The sequence below is a fragment of the Tauraco erythrolophus genome, chromosome 4, assembly GCF_009769465.1.
Source record: "Tauraco erythrolophus isolate bTauEry1 chromosome 4, bTauEry1.pri, whole genome shotgun sequence".
Taxonomy (NCBI): Eukaryota; Metazoa; Chordata; class Aves; order Musophagiformes; family Musophagidae; genus Tauraco; species Tauraco erythrolophus.
In genome coordinates this window covers 77655853-77671428 of record NC_141468.1, presented here as the reverse complement: position 1 = coordinate 77671428, position 15576 = coordinate 77655853, and the positions used below count along the sequence as shown (strand labels likewise).

The 15576-nt window shown below is 40.9% G+C and overlaps 1 protein-coding gene across 1 annotated transcript in view; it reads right to left on the bottom strand.

Annotated features, from left to right (window-relative positions):
* Positions 1-208: 208 nt before the first annotated feature.
* TTLL12 (tubulin tyrosine ligase like 12) overlaps positions 209-15576 on the bottom strand; it is a 33555-nt gene continuing 18187 nt past the window's right edge. Inside the window, exons 7-14 of the mRNA XM_086611213.1 lie at positions 8773-8889; positions 8471-8665; positions 6759-6870; positions 5765-5916; positions 5596-5677; positions 5065-5133; positions 2668-2806; positions 209-725 (exon numbers count right to left, since the gene is read on the bottom strand). Of these exons, the coding sequence (XP_086467339.1) occupies positions 574-725; positions 2668-2806; positions 5065-5133; positions 5596-5677; positions 5765-5916; positions 6759-6870; positions 8471-8665; positions 8773-8889 (1018 nt within the window). The 3' untranslated portion in view covers positions 209-573. The remainder of the gene's footprint in view (positions 726-2667; positions 2807-5064; positions 5134-5595; positions 5678-5764; positions 5917-6758; positions 6871-8470; positions 8666-8772; positions 8890-15576) is intronic.

Here is a 15576-nt window from a genome sequence, read left to right as displayed (position 1 = left end):
CAGCAGTACAGGGATCCTAAGTGTTGTGGTTTTGTTTGCCTATTTTTTAAGTTAAAAAAAAAAAGGGAAGAGCCATCAAATTTGTCATCTCATTACCATAGTATTTCATTGCACTGAAATACCATATTATTTTCCCAATAGAACATTTTAGATTTTTGTATGAGGGATAGATAAGAAAGAGCTATACAAACTCCAACATGATTCAGTAAATTATAGTTTTAATGTTGACATGGGGAACTTCTCCAATGTTTCCTCGCAAGCAAGCAATCAGGCTACCTGAGAAACAAGTCAATTGCTCCAGGACTGTCCTATTTTGACATCTCCCGTATTCAATAAACAAGACATTTGGTCAACACAAACTCATGATTTATAGAACTAAGCAAGACAAGGAAAATGCAGACAAAATTATTATCAATACAGTATATGATTTATGCATATTCTTCTGACATGATTTCTTTTCCCTAGGTTACCAGTATAGGAAAACAGTTGCATCAGCAGCTCATAGAACTGAAATATAAATCTTGCTGTTAAGCATATCTGTGAAGAAAATTCATGGAATCAAGCCTCCTGTGGCTAGACAATGCACGTCACATGGCAGCTGTCTGTTTCATCCAGAAATAGGGTGCTGAAGACATCATTAAAAAAGGTAGGGTGGTATTTGCAGGCTCTATCACAGTCAGGATTAAAGTTCACCTCCAGGATCTGAGGCTGCATAATTCTTTTCCCTGTAAAGGGGAACACAAACATTGCCTCTTAATACAAGCTCTACAGAGATCCTGAATCGCTACCTGTATTTAAGCTAGAGATTACAGAAAGCGACTGGAAAAAGTCATCTTTTATGACCCAAGCTGGCAAGCCAGTAGAGTGTTTTTATTTCAGTGGGTTTGTGGGTTTTTTTGAGAGACAGAGGTCTGTTCTACTGTCATTATCCAGAGGACAATTATCCAACAGATTCTGCAGTCACTGTGCTAATCCAATGCCTCATTTAGAATGAGAATTTGCAGTAATTTAATAGGATCTCCCCGATACGGCTGTCTTGCTTGACAATCTGAAGCATCTTCCAGAAAAATCTGCTTCTCCTTTCACGTTTCAGTGCAAACTTTCCTTTCTCAAAGCTCTTAGATATCTACCTTTCTAGTTCTAGCAGTCCTGTTCCTTTACGCTCCAGCCACTCCCACCTGCCACTTCATCTCAATCCTACAAGGAAGTCAGGAAGTTTAATTTTCTCTGAAAACTTCATCAGTACAGTTCGGAGCTCAGAATCAAACACATTCTGTGCAAGGAGAAACAAAGGATTTTATTTCCTGTCTGGTGCTGAGATCGCAAGTGAGGGTACAAGCTTCTGATGCGTAGGTAAACCATACTCTGCTCTGCACAGAAGCAACTAACCTGTTTGTCCACAGGCTACCTACAGCATCACAGCCTTGACTTTGGCACCCAGGCCCCCATCTTCAAAAGGACAGGGACCTACGCAGTTCAGCCAGGGCTGTAATGTGAGGTTGGTCCTTCTACCACAATAGTTTTCCTCGAGCTATAGTAATAATAGTGAGTTGCTTTGCTCCTCCCATTCAAGACAACTCTGGGACAGGTGAAAGAGCATTCAACACAGACACAGCAGACCCAAATTCAACCCCTTGCTCCACTTGATCTGAATAGGAGAGGCTCCTTTGTATACCTCCTGTTTCTCAATCATCTCACTCCATGAAAGTGGTACAGAATCAACAGGACTGGGCTAGGGGCACCCACCCAACACACAACATCTAATCACTCCTCCAGCAAACCAAGGCACAAGCAATGAATTTTTCCTGCGTCCCAGAGACCACAATGTCACAAGAGTACACTCAGTTCTGTATTAAACAGACTGCTCTCCCAGCAGTCCTTTTTGTGCTAGTGCCTCTGCTGCTTTTCTACTGACAAGAGACACGTGTCTGGGCACACTTACAGAACATTTCTGAGCATCCTGGTGAGATAATAAAGAATTCCTTCTGGCAAATTTTGCTCCCAGTCCTCCATGACTGGCTGGAAGAAAGGCTCCAGGTAGTTGTTAGCCATGCTGTGGCACTAACGTGAAGCAGCTTCACATACATGTTCTTGCAGAGACTTGGCAACAACTGAGTGATGGTCCTGAGGACATCAATACCACTGATGTGGTGAAGGTGGTCCTTTCCCTGCTTTAATAAGGAACTGTGCATTGATGACACTGGGCGAAGCCTGGAAGCCGCAGATCGTAACACATCTCTAAGGTTTTCATAAAGAGGCAGATATTTCAGACGTTCTCTCACCATAAATGGGAAAGAAAACTTCCTGCTAGATTTCTGTGCAGTGTTTTTTTTTTGTGCCAGTGTGGTTTTTGTTTGTTTGTGATGGCTTGTTTCTTTTTTTGTTTTGTTTGTTTTTCCCCAAACCAAGAATGGCAGTAGCAGGGGTAAAAGAGAAGTAAGGACTCAGCCAAGCACAGTTAACAGCTCCCCCATCATTACTGTTAAGCACCATGGCAAATGCTAACCTACACATCTGCAACTCCAGATATCTTTGATGTCAGTGCGAGGCACAGAGCATGCAGCTCGTACTGCTTGAAAAACAGTAAGAGTTTGGACAGAAGAAATACATTTCTGAAAAAGTCCACAAATATAAAGAATTCAACATTCACAGAAATGAGCTGCTTACCATCTCTGCTGGTGTCCCATTTAAGCATCAAGTCAACAGCATATATTGCTCTTGATGACGGATAATCACAGATGCCAAGAGGTGCAGGCTTAGCTGAAGCAACTTGGAACAATTCAGCGAATGCCTTAAAAATATTTGCCTAATAACAGAAAACAGGTCTTTGAACGAGAAGTGAGGTTTTATAACAGCAATAAATGTGTTTTTAATCACTTCATTCATACAGCTTTTTAAAGAGTTTGTATAAATTACATGAGCCAACAGATGAAAATCTGCACAGTATTAGCTCCAAAACGTGCATTTAAATCTAAAGACAACATAGTGAAAGCGCCAAGCACCCGGTAATATCCATGGACTTTTCTGGAGAACAAATCAGTACCTTGGAAATTTTGAAAACAGGGCATTTAATATTTGAATTAACCCCTTTCTCAGGCACTATGTACAGTATTGCACTTATGTGTAGAGGAGAGGAAAAAGAAAACCCTGGAGAGTTCTGTGAACATCAGCAGCACAACTGTGAAACTCTGACTTTCTCCTGCTTATTAAGTTGGATTCTAGCTTCGTTTTGTTTTGTTCTGCAATGAAAGATCTTCTACCCACTTACACCCCTCTAAAAAGGGACGTGGGGACACAGATTTTAAGAACATACTACTTTAGCATTTTGAGAAACAACCAGATACACAACGTGAAAGTGAAATAAAACAGAAAGAACATACAGGTGTGAATTTTAGCATTGAGTTTATATTGCAGTGAACCATTCCTTCCGCAAAGGAAAAGATGGTGTAATACTTCCCATTCTGCACACAGTACTACTTTGGGTAACCTACGGTATGTATTTTGGCATCTCTCTTTTCACCCCTTGTAGTCTCTTCCAGGCTACTTTAAACCTAACGCTGCAAACCATGTCATACTCTGAGTATCACTGATTGGATATAAGGTTCTAGTTAAAATTGACGTAAACTAATTTATGGAAGTCAACTCACAGTTGGGTAATTTATTCACTTTTGAAAGCATACACACATATAAATGCTCAGCTACCACTCATTCTGCATCTTCTAGCTCCTGATAAATATGGAGAATGCAACAATTCAGTTTTGTGCATGTTTCTAAACCATCTCTTCACATTCAGCTTCTTTCAAGCATGAATTAAAGGGGAAAAAAAACAAACACACCAGTGAGAAGGCCCTCATCTGCCTTTCTGCATGTTTTATGGAACTATAGTATTTGGAGCTTCCTCTTCACAGGTAAAAGATACCCTAGTATTAGGGAATCATCTGTTTTCTTCTGAAAAGTCATTAATTTAATGACCCGGGACAGGGCTCTGGTCAGTTCGTCAACACAGAGAAGCTGAGGCAGCAACTGGAAATTCTGTATTGCAGTCTCAAAGGTAAGATTTAATTTAACAGACAGGGGTTCTAACTTACTAGCTCAGAGATATTATGTTGGAGGAGGAGGGGTCTATAAGGAAAGAGAGAAGACCAGCCTAACTTGTTTTCTTTTAAATTTGCCAATATTTAAAATATACAAATGTATATAAAAAAGCACAAATGTAGCCTCTGCACCATCCGACCTGGCAGTGTAACCTTTCAAGCACAGTACCCCTGCAGCATGGGCAGTGCTTATGTCTATCAGCCACAGCTGGGCACATCTTTATCTTGGGATAAAGCTTCAGCAAGCACACCTGGAAGCATATGGGGATATCTTTAGACCTACAGCTCTGCTTAAAACAGATAAATCATAACCTGCGATGCCATTTCACTGAGATTACTATATACTGTAATTTCCTATTTACTTTAGTTTCCTGCTTGTTCTGACAGCTCCTTATCTCGTGAAGCCATTTGGAACAAAGGAAGCAAGAGCCTGAATACTTCAGCAGTTAAACTTTTTAGAATCAAAGTTGATATTCTACTGAAGAGTAGTGAAGGCTTTGAAAATAACTTTTCCACAGTCACATGAGCAACATCTGTAGTGATTACCACACTTTCTATTCTGGGCTTCCCTGCCTTTTTGCATGAAATACTAAGTCTTCACAATCATGGGCTTAGATTATTGGCAACCTTCTGCAAAAAAACGGAACCTGTAAGAAAAAAGATCCTGCTGCCAGGATCCTGAGGGTAGTCAGGAGTGGCTTTATTACTAGGTCCAATGTAAAGAATTCTCATAGAGTAATAATGAAATAAAATTCTCAAATGCCAACAACAAAATATCTGAGGGCGAATTCTACTAAGTTAATAAATGCTTCTAAAATAAAGGGTAACGTTTGTTGTCCTTTGTGGAACCGATAAACATGAAGTACATCTTATGAGAAAACAACACACACAACACCTTTGGAAAAAGCTAGTTGGCTGAGTAAAAAAGATCCATGAACATTTACACAAGAAAGATGAATTGCTGACTTACTTGTACTGTTGTCCAGGGATATTCAGGGTATTGTTTTTCAAACAGAGGAATAAATTCTTCACAGTGTACCTAAAACAGGTTAGCAATGTCAAAGACTGTTTTGTTTGGGAATGACTGAGCAATCAGATGACAAGAGAATGGAACATCAAATATTTTTTGCCATTCATACAAACTCAGGTAGGGAACTAGGGAATTAGACAGTTCCTGAATACCTTTCTCATTCCAGTATTTCTTGTTATAAAAGATCACACAAGTCTTTGACAACGATTAGCTGCCATTTTAATAATTCTTTTGCTGATCTCTATCAATTTATATTCAGGATGTAGGTTTGTATTACCTTATATAATCACAGATGATTAGGGGGAGGAAGAGTCTGGGAAAACATTTGCTTAGGACTTAGGGTACTTTCAACACACTGACTGCTTGTTTAAGTGGACGCAAAATAGATTATTTGGCAACAGGCACAAAGGAGGCACCGGAAGATTTTCTAGCAACAGAAAGGTAAGGGAGTGTTTTGGACTGTTTGCTTACCTGTTTTAATGCTACACCAGGAGCATAATTCATGACTGTGAAATGCTTCTCATAGTCATCCAAGTCATCAAGTGAAAATGCCCTAAGGAATAAAACAATTCCTTAGTTTCTAAGGTATCAGATTGAATTCTAAGCCCCTCCACCACACTAAGGAGGAGAATGTAATTACCGATTTGAAAAGCGCAGCCAGAACACGTCATAGATAAACAGCTTGAGTGGTTTCACGGACCGCAGCAACACGACGTAACGGATGTCAAATTTAACCAGCCCCACATCTTCTCGGTGAAACAAGACCGGATTCTCAATGTACTTGCACACTACCTGCAACAACGCCAAACCACTCTCTGTAAATACAATTCAACTGAAATGAAAACAAAGCGTGACTGTATCTCAATGGTTTAAGGTATCCTTGTATGCGTTTCAGTTTTTCTTTAGAAACGTGCATGAACACTCAATGTTGTCATGCAAATAGGTACCTTCTATCAAACTCTGACATCCGCGTGGGGAAAGTGGGAAGCCAGAAGGTACTCGTTTTTTAAAACCACAAAATTAATTTTATTTACAATTTCAGTGACCTCGTTGTTTTGAACTAGAAATGCGAAGTGACTCTTTGTGCACTTCTAGATTCCAAAAAATACATGCAGTCCACACATCAACTGAAATAAAGCTGAAGTGACACTCCGACTTATGACCACATATTACAGACTCCCTAAAAAAAGCTCCATGATTCACCTATTGTTGGCAAAGACAGTACTTTGTGCCACTGAGCAGAGATGTGGATCATCAATAACGATCAACCATGGGACAGAAGCAATAATGTTCCAAAATTTATGACCAATGCTAACTATACCTAATGTGTCTTCACCTGCCAGTCTGAAAACTAGCGTTAAGGCAGTACCACAGTGGAGTATTCGTTACTGTCAGGGCAAGTTTTATTTTTTAAATAAGAAAACATCAAGTTCTTTGAGTTCATCCCTGCAACAAATGGAGCTGACCAATTTGAATCTGAATAAATTCCGAATTGATTGAAATGGTATGCTTATGGCCAGCATATGAATTTCGAAGAAAATAAATTTCCTTCTTTGTATTTTTAGACCTCCTTCTACGAAGGATTTTTTTTCAGCGCTCCCCTTTAAATCACATTCAAAACCATGCTCTCTAACCTTTGGGCTGCTTTCCCTATGCCTGATGATATTGTTAAGGCTGTTGGTGATGTGGGTATCCAAGCTTCTGGCCAAGTTCCATGGTTTGCATATCCAGTGATTGTCTTCTCCTCTGAGAGAGAAAGAGAGAGAGAAGCCAACACCTGTAAGCATCCACCTCATTCATCTGCCTGCACACCCACTTGAACTGATCTATGTACTCCCCTGAGTAAGTACTTTATGCAGCTGTGGGCTACAGTGCCAGAACTGAGGACTTTTGACTAACAGCTGAGAGTGGAAGGCCTTAGGTGTAAAGGGGAGAAGAGGCAGCGGTAGCTTTCGCTGCAGTTAGGGCTAGCATGCTCTCACTGTTTATTTCCTTCTTCTGCATCCAACTCCTTCAAAAGGGGAAAACAATCCATTAACGGGACAACATCATCATGAACGTGCACAGGTCATGGTGCAGAAATCATTCTGCCAGTAGTCCGAGAACATTTGGCAGGGTATCATGCAGTTTTCTAAGCTGATGCCCTAACAACACCTCCAAATCATTCATATTAAAAGACATCATAACTCTTCTCTTTGGGAAGAAATCTCACAGTATCTCAACAGTTCATACTACAAGAAAATGAAGGCACACCACCAACTTCTCACCTTCTAGTTACTAGTGAGAAGTAATTTCACCTCAAGGGGAAAAATTCTTTGAAAGATCTTGGAGGAAAATAGGCAACATGCTGCTCTCTCAATACATCTTTCCGAGTAAGGGCAGGGTGACACTTTATGTCTTCCTTTTCTCAATCTATTAAAGCAACACAAGTAGCCTCCTGAACTTTGTGATAAACAGCATAAACCAAGCTGCTGTTAGTGGTGTTAACTTAGGAGGGTCTGTTTTGTTTGTTTGAAACTTCCTATCCCCTCCTTCCCATTCCTTACATATACATTACATTCACAGTCAATCCTTGGTATTTAAAAGGAATTAAAACACCACACGCTAGGGATACATGGAAGGAGCGCTCTCTCCTGGTTATGCCAGTCAATAACAGATTATGTAGAGCAAAGAATACCAAAATGAAATGCCTGGCAGGTGGCACCACATGCAAGCATTACCAAAAGCAACCTTTCAACCAGAAGACTATGTCAGGCATAAGAGGTTATTCCACCAGCAGTACCTAATGCTCTCTTTCTCTCTCTTACCAAAAGAAAATCCTAGTTTCCATCCACTCCAAGGCAGCTGCAGTGGCAGAAAGAGCATGGATTTAACACCTAAAGCTCCACAACTGCTTTAGGCTAACGCTAAAACTCAATTTTACTTTCAAAGCCTTACAGAATCCATGTATTTTAACTTTAAACGCTTTCCACTCTGTCCTAAGTGCAAGAACAACTGCTACTGGTCCCCTGGAAAAACCCCCAACGTTTGCTGCAAACACATTTTGATCCTTTGTGTATCTGTTAAATACAAGAGGTAAGATCTTGACTAGACAAAAAGCAACAGCTTCAAATCTGTATTCAAATCATGGCGAAGTTTCTGTGTTTCAAAACACATTGCTTAACTGCTCTTACATTAAAGAAAATACTAAAAATACTTTCCAAGTAAAATTCACTTGAACATAAATGCAGCAAGAGCAAACTCATGGTGGTGTAACAGCTGTCAAGCCCAAAATGCAGGCCACTGGCCTTTGAGGAAAGTGGTACCAAGAAAGCACAAAACGTAAGGAAGCAGAAACACAAGCCACCTTCTGTCACGCTGCTGAAAGTAGCTGATGAACTGAGGCAACTCTGTTTGGAGGTTAAAAGTACGAGGCAACCATCTTGGTCCATCTGGTCCTCCAGCTCGTCTAGAGATGGATGCCAGGCAGTCTTTGACAGTCAGGAGGTTCTCACATGGAAACTGATTCAGCATTACCTCGGGCCTTTCCTCACTTAGCTTCCTACAAAACAGAGAAGTTGCTGGGTGAAGGAGGAAAGTTAGGGAGGCCTTTGGGAACAGTCTTTATAGCAATAAACAAATGTACATTGTTAGGAGAATGATTGCAACCTATAATCTTTAAAGTGTGAGAAGTTGTAGAGGATGTCTGCTTCGCCCTCGTTGTCTGTGAATACAAAACGAGGATGCGTCAGGTTGTTGAGGACTTGCTGAATGTCTGTGAAAACCCTAGAAGAAGAAAAAGACATATGAAGAAAAATGTCAGTTTGGTTTCCGAAATTGATAAACCCTTGCTTGAACAAAAAAAAAGTTTTAAAAGCTTGGCTTCCTACAAGAATTACGCTTTACCAATACACATTGTCTGTGACAATCTCTTCTTAACCCACAAAAACGTTTTAAATTGAAGTGGGACAGATTTAAAAAATTCGGTTTTGAGGCAGAAATCTCAAGGATAGTTTAGCTCCTACAACTTTCATAAAAAAAGCAATTCAGAAGACAGTGACTAAGTCCCCAGTGGAGAAGCACTAATATGAATGCACTCTTCTGCATGAGAGAGTCCTGGAGTGAGAGACCTTGTAAGTGTCTCCATTGCTGGAAGAGCCCTAAAAAAAAAAAAATAAATCAACCTGCTGCCAATCCTTGACAAAGAAATTTCACAGGAAATTTGGTCAGTTTAACTGAATAGCTTCAGAAGACTATTTTAATTTGATCAGAACTTCACAGATACAGACATTTCCAAACAATGAAAAGATATGAAAGTACATACATTAACTGTGTGCAGGAAGTACACACAACTTTGGGGTAAATATGAATCCCCTCACAGCCCACAAAAAACCAACCACACACTGAAAAATCAAGCCAAACCTGATACACATTACAGAACGTAACCAAGAATGAGGCAAGATGTTGCGTATCTTACGATTTTCCCTTAAATAAAATATCCCAAATTAAACCAGCTTGTTCTTCAGCACGTGAATTGGCTGACATACTAAAATAAGCAGACAGCAATATAGGGTATTTCGATGATTTTACAGCTTGAAGCGAGGTCACTTAATTCACAGTTCAGCATGATGACTCGGAAAGCGAGACTGACATGGAAAAACAGTTCTCATGGTAAGTGAACATTTAAACAGACTAAACAACCACTATTTTTTTTTTTTTACATGAGAAACCACTATATTCTTCCTTCTCTCCAGATCTATTCTTATCAGTTGTGAAACTTTCCTCTCCTCCTCTGCTACTAACCAAGTGGAAGATATATTCCCCTGAGAATCTTTTCTGAAATGCTTAAGTGCAAAAATAGCCCAGTCACAGGGGGAAATATATTCTTTAAAAAGAAAAGGATGTAAGATGTTTTGCATAGCTCAATGTGTGACATAGTACAACAGTTATACTATTTATGATGGAGCTTAAGACTAAGAGAGATGACTTCACTGCAGATGAAGAGAGTCAGCCTGGCACTCCTGTTGAAAGAAGTCACTAATGTTTCCCCACTGCTGCAACAGAGCAGTTAATATCTTCACACAGCCTTACTAGCACTTCTTTCTCCAATACGTGGCTTCTCCTTGTAAGTCTGCACACTAGGGGAATGTACAATACCAAGTTTGATACAGGACCCAGTACAAGTTCCACCAAACCCATTTCATATACAAGTTATCCAAACACGCAATGGTTTGGAGCGACTTTTAGTCCTTGCTGAAGCAAAAGGGATTCCAAGTGGTGACCTGAAGATAAAAGGCCTTATAATGCTGTAACAAAGTCTTGAAGTGCCCAACACCCCCACACAAATACACACGTAACAACATATGCAACACAAGAAATGCTAGAATTTAAGTTGCTCATACAGTCCCAGATCAGTCCCTTACAAGCATACCCTACAACACAAGTTATCATCCCACAAAGACACTGGACCTGTGCAGCTGGATCCAAACCTAGGTAATAGGTCTTAATAGCAAGATGATCATCAGATCTACACAATGGACCTATTCTGCTTGTTAAATCCACTCAATAAGTGGGTGCAGCATTAGTTTGCCTTTTTTCCTTTTGTGATTGAGCCCCTTCAACATGGTCTAGAAATATTTTGCCAACATATTGCACAATTTTTGTGCAGAGTGCTGGAACGCTGCCCCTCAGGATTCCCGGCTTCCACTCCAGGCTGTGTGAGCAGTGTCTGGGTTCTGGCTCCGGAAAGAGGGTAAATGTAACACAGCCAAGTACAGAGTTCGGTACACTTGTTCTGAAAAGCCATGTGGATGCATAAAACTTGTATAAGGTTACGTATTTGGAGTACAGCCATAGTTAGAATTGGGCTGAGGCTGTTCAATCATTTGGTTGGTTATCTGCAAAACCAGTCCAGTTACAGTTGCTTTCTCCAGGCCAGGAATGAAACCTTGGTTCAAAGTTAGTGTTATGGTGGAGCTATATGGACTCTCTACTCACAGATAGGACTCATTTGCATATGAACTACCAGAGACCTTGAATGTACTTACAGGTGAAGTTCAAAAAATGTTTTTTACTGAAATTAGTGGAAGTAACTCAGTAAGGTATCTTCGGGAGTCAAAAGAGGAAGGCTGCCTTCCTTTCCAGTCGCAGCTACAGCAAATACCTTTGAAATATCTGGTTTGTCAACTGATGATGGTTCTCAATTCTTCCAACTAGGGTAACAACAGGCTGAATTATAACCTAAGGTGTTAAAACAGATTAATCGGTGCTTAAGGACAAACAAAAACATAAACCCTGTGGCAAACTCCCTTACTCCAGTCAGAAAGGGGCAATGGTATGAAAAATGCTGCTGTAACAAAGGCATGAGGCCAAAGTATTTGGCCTTCCACAGCATGGAAGGACACATGGAGAGCCTGGCAGCATCTGATAACTCCAACAAATCCTCTCTCACATCATCCCCTAGACATCATTTAATCAGTCAGAGGTTCCCTCCCCTCCACCATCTTTTTATTCCATGTTTCCAAATACATCATTTGGTAACAAACTCCCACTGCTGGCTGGGCATTAGCTACTTTTCTCCTCTGAAGAGCAGGGTGTTCTTTCAATAAATTGGGGATTCAGCTGAAAGGTGGGTCACCTCCTCTTGCACATCCAAAAATCATATCCCCCTGGTGTTAATTCACTTAAACGCTCTATGTAAGCTCTATACCACACAGAAATACAAGCAGTAGCATACATACAGTCACTCTGAACAGCAGATTTAAAGATAGATTCTGGTACTCTTTTTTCCCCCCCCAGTTAAGTATTAAAAACAAAGAACCCCCTTCTACTACATCAGGTTGCTCAAAGCCTCATCCAACCTGGCCTTGAACACTTCCAGGGATGGGGCAGCCACAACTTCTCTGGGCAACCTGTTCCACTGCCTCACCACCCTCAGAGGGAAAAATTTCTTGCTTGTATCTAATCTAAGTCTCCCCTCTTTCAGTTTAAACCCATTTCCCCTTGTCCTATCACTACACACCCTTGTAAAAAGTCCCTCTCCAGCTTTCCTGTAGGCCCTCTTTACGTACTGGAAGGCTGCAATAAGATCTCCCCGGAGCCTTCTCTTCTCCAGGCTGAACAGCCCCAACTCTCTCAGCCTGTCTTCACAGCAGAGGTGTTCCAGCCCTTGGATCATCTTTGTGGCCCTCCTCTGGACCTGCTCCAGCAGCTCCATGTCCTTCTTGTGCTGGGGACTCCAGAGCTGAACACAGTATTCCAGGTGGGGTTTCACGAGAACAGAGTAGAGCGGCAGAATCACCTCCCTCAACCTGCTGCCCACGCTTCTTTTGATGCAGCCCAGGATATGATTTGCTTTCTGGGCTGCCAGCGCACATTGCCGGCTCATGTTGGGCTTCTCATCCACCAGCACTCCCAAGTCCTTTTCCTCAGGGCTGCTCTCAATCCATTCTCCGCCCAGCCTGTACTTGTGCTTGGGATTGCCCTGACCCAAGTGCAGGACTTTGCACTTGGCCTTGTTGAACTTCATGAGGTTCTCAGAGGCCCACCTCTCCAGCCTGTCAAGGTCCCTCTGGATGGCATCCCTTCCCTCCAGCGTGTCCACAACACCACACAACTTGGTGTCATCTGCAAACTTGCTGCGGGTTCACTCGATCCTACTGTCCATGTCACTGGCAAAAATGTTAAACAGATCTAGTGGTTTAAAGTTCATGGAGTCGTCTATAACGTATAGTTATCAAAAACTATTAGAAAGACTTTTTTTCCCCCCCAGTATCTTACAGCTATACATAAGATTTCACAGAGGTGCTACTCACATTAACAATAAAAAGGTCTTGCCAAGAAATTCATGTGCCAGAGCACTGTGGATTATGTAACTTAAGACTTGCTTATAGAATACAAAAACGCAGCCCAAAAGAAACAGAGGAGCTCAATCTATCATCGTCAAGTGCAGGAGGACTGCTGAAATGAGCTGATGGAGGTCAAGATTAGAGGGAAAATAAGGCCATTCCACTCATTCCAAGTCTTTAAGTTACTCCATCCATTCACTATGCAATCCTCCTATCGTAAAAGTCTTGGGGCCGTCAAAGGCTCTGGAAGGCAGATGATTGAATTCTGATAATGAAGACTTCATAGGAATGCTACATAAAATTATTGTATTTCACTGCCAACATCTATCACTGAATTTAGTAGTCAGATTCCCTTAGGTACTTTCGTATATCCAGTATTAATGCACATATTTTAAAAAATCAGACCTCTGCAGTGAAGAACACAGAATATAAAGGGCAGGTACCTGACAACTACCAGGCACTTCCTTTGTTGTTATCTAAAGAGCATGTAGGATCTTCTATGGCATTCCCTTCTTTTTAGTTAAGTTGGTACACATTCCAATGTCTACTTTGATAATACACATCCACATATATGCATAAACATACAGACTGATAAGAAACGTACCAACTCCCAGTCTGGGTTTGATAGATGACAGAACCTCTGCACTGCAATACTGTGGTATTAGCCAACCTATTTTGGACCTTTCATTCTGATATTGATGACACACTGAACTAATGAAGACAGCTAACCATACTTTCTGAATGATTTTTTTCCCCCCTGTCATACAGAAGTCCTAGTAGAGACATCATAAAGTCTGGGATTAAAGAGGTTACTATTCAATGGGATTGTGCAAATAAGATAAGACACGTTAGGTGTTACTTAAATTAGTCAAAGCAGTTAAAGCTAGGAAGCAGTTATGAGAATAACTCCCAAAGCACAGAGCTGACAAGACCAATGAAAACAAAGAGTTGTCATCTTGTAACAGCTCATTAGGCATCTTCAGAAAATTACTGATGTAGCTGAAGAGAAACAATGAAGAGAAGATCAAGAGAAAAAGAGATGATCAAACCCAACACAAACTGGAAGGACTTTTCATATGAACTTTGTCTTTGAAACATTTAGTTCTTTATCAAGTCAGCAGTCAGCACAGCTGGACAGAACAATCTCCCTTGGGCAGCAGTTACTATTAAAGCTACAAGACCTACTTGAACCTATAATTTTTTAACATCAAACTACATGTACTTGCTCCCCTGCTTTTCACAATTCAGGTTAAACACTTATTTCATTTTCCCACTCTCTGTCTTAGCTCTACTTGAAAACAAGATGACTAAGAATTTGTCCCAGGTTCTAAACTTGGCAACATCATGCATTTAATTTCTTCCAAATCCCCTAAAACAAGGGCAATACACTAGGCAGAGCACACACCTTAACAGCCTACACAGACCTACTCAGCTTCACACATTCCCATTTGCCTGTCCATGGCGGCAGCCTTAAAACCTTTAAAGCTTTGAAAGAGGTCAAGAGAACTGGAAGACTGCAGCTCCCACGAGGTCATGTGGACTCTGAGATGCTACTCTGCTCCTGGAGGACCATTAGATGAAATTCAGAACACAAGAAGGACCTTCTGGCCTCCTGTGGAGGCCAAGCTGCTGTCCTTTCTCCTTTCAAGACAGGAAGTGAATAAAGAAGAGAGGAAATCCCTTAGGAATACATAGGCAGGACATTGATGACATTCTTTAGAAGCAGAGCAGGAAGGATTTGGCATGTTTCCCCACTCCTTCCCTTCCTGATCTGAATGCCGTTCATCTGAAATATGAGATGCAAAATAAAGAGGTAGCAGTGAAAAATAGGTCAACATTTCCCAACATCCTCACTGTTTCTTTCCATCTCTAATAGAAAGCATCTACCTTTGACTGCCCTATCTGAAATAGAGGCAAGTACACTGGATGGAAAAACAGCTTATGCTTATCCTTAGTCTTGTAACCAGAGATGTCAATTGCATAATGAAATTTAGACAATCACTGGGCAAGTTAACAAATGCCTCTCAACTCAAAGGGACTTTGATTTTCAGTAGTTCTTCTGTAGTAAAGTTGATCTGGCAAGTAACAAATCCCCTCAACACAGGAAGCTGAGGTACGAGTATACCTACCAAATACGTTTTGGCCCAACCTCATCTCTTAAGCAAAACGTTGCAAGCAAGAACTCGGATCCCAGTGTCAAACTACAAACACCCTGGAGTGCAACTCATAGCAATTCTACACAATAGCACGCTTTTCTGGAATAAAACTAGTAGTAAGGCAGTCTAGTCATGCAATGCCACTGCTTTTGCTCACAAAAATCCCAGTTCTTCCAGCTTCCTTCTGTAGCAGTTTCACATCATACGCTCCAGTGTTGTAGTAAGGCACTTATCCAATTTAAAACATCCCAGGTTTTGACAACGTCCCTGTTTGGCAGTCTCATCCGAAGAAGGGGAATAGTCTGTTACATTTACACAGCACAGAGAAGTACCTCTGTGGATGTACATGCTATGATGCAGAAGAGAAGTCTTTAGTCTTTCTTACATGCTGTAGTTAACACTCCTTAGTGAAAAGTGTTACAACATCATGCAACTTTTCTTCTGCCCAGAAGGTGGCACTTATTTTTTAA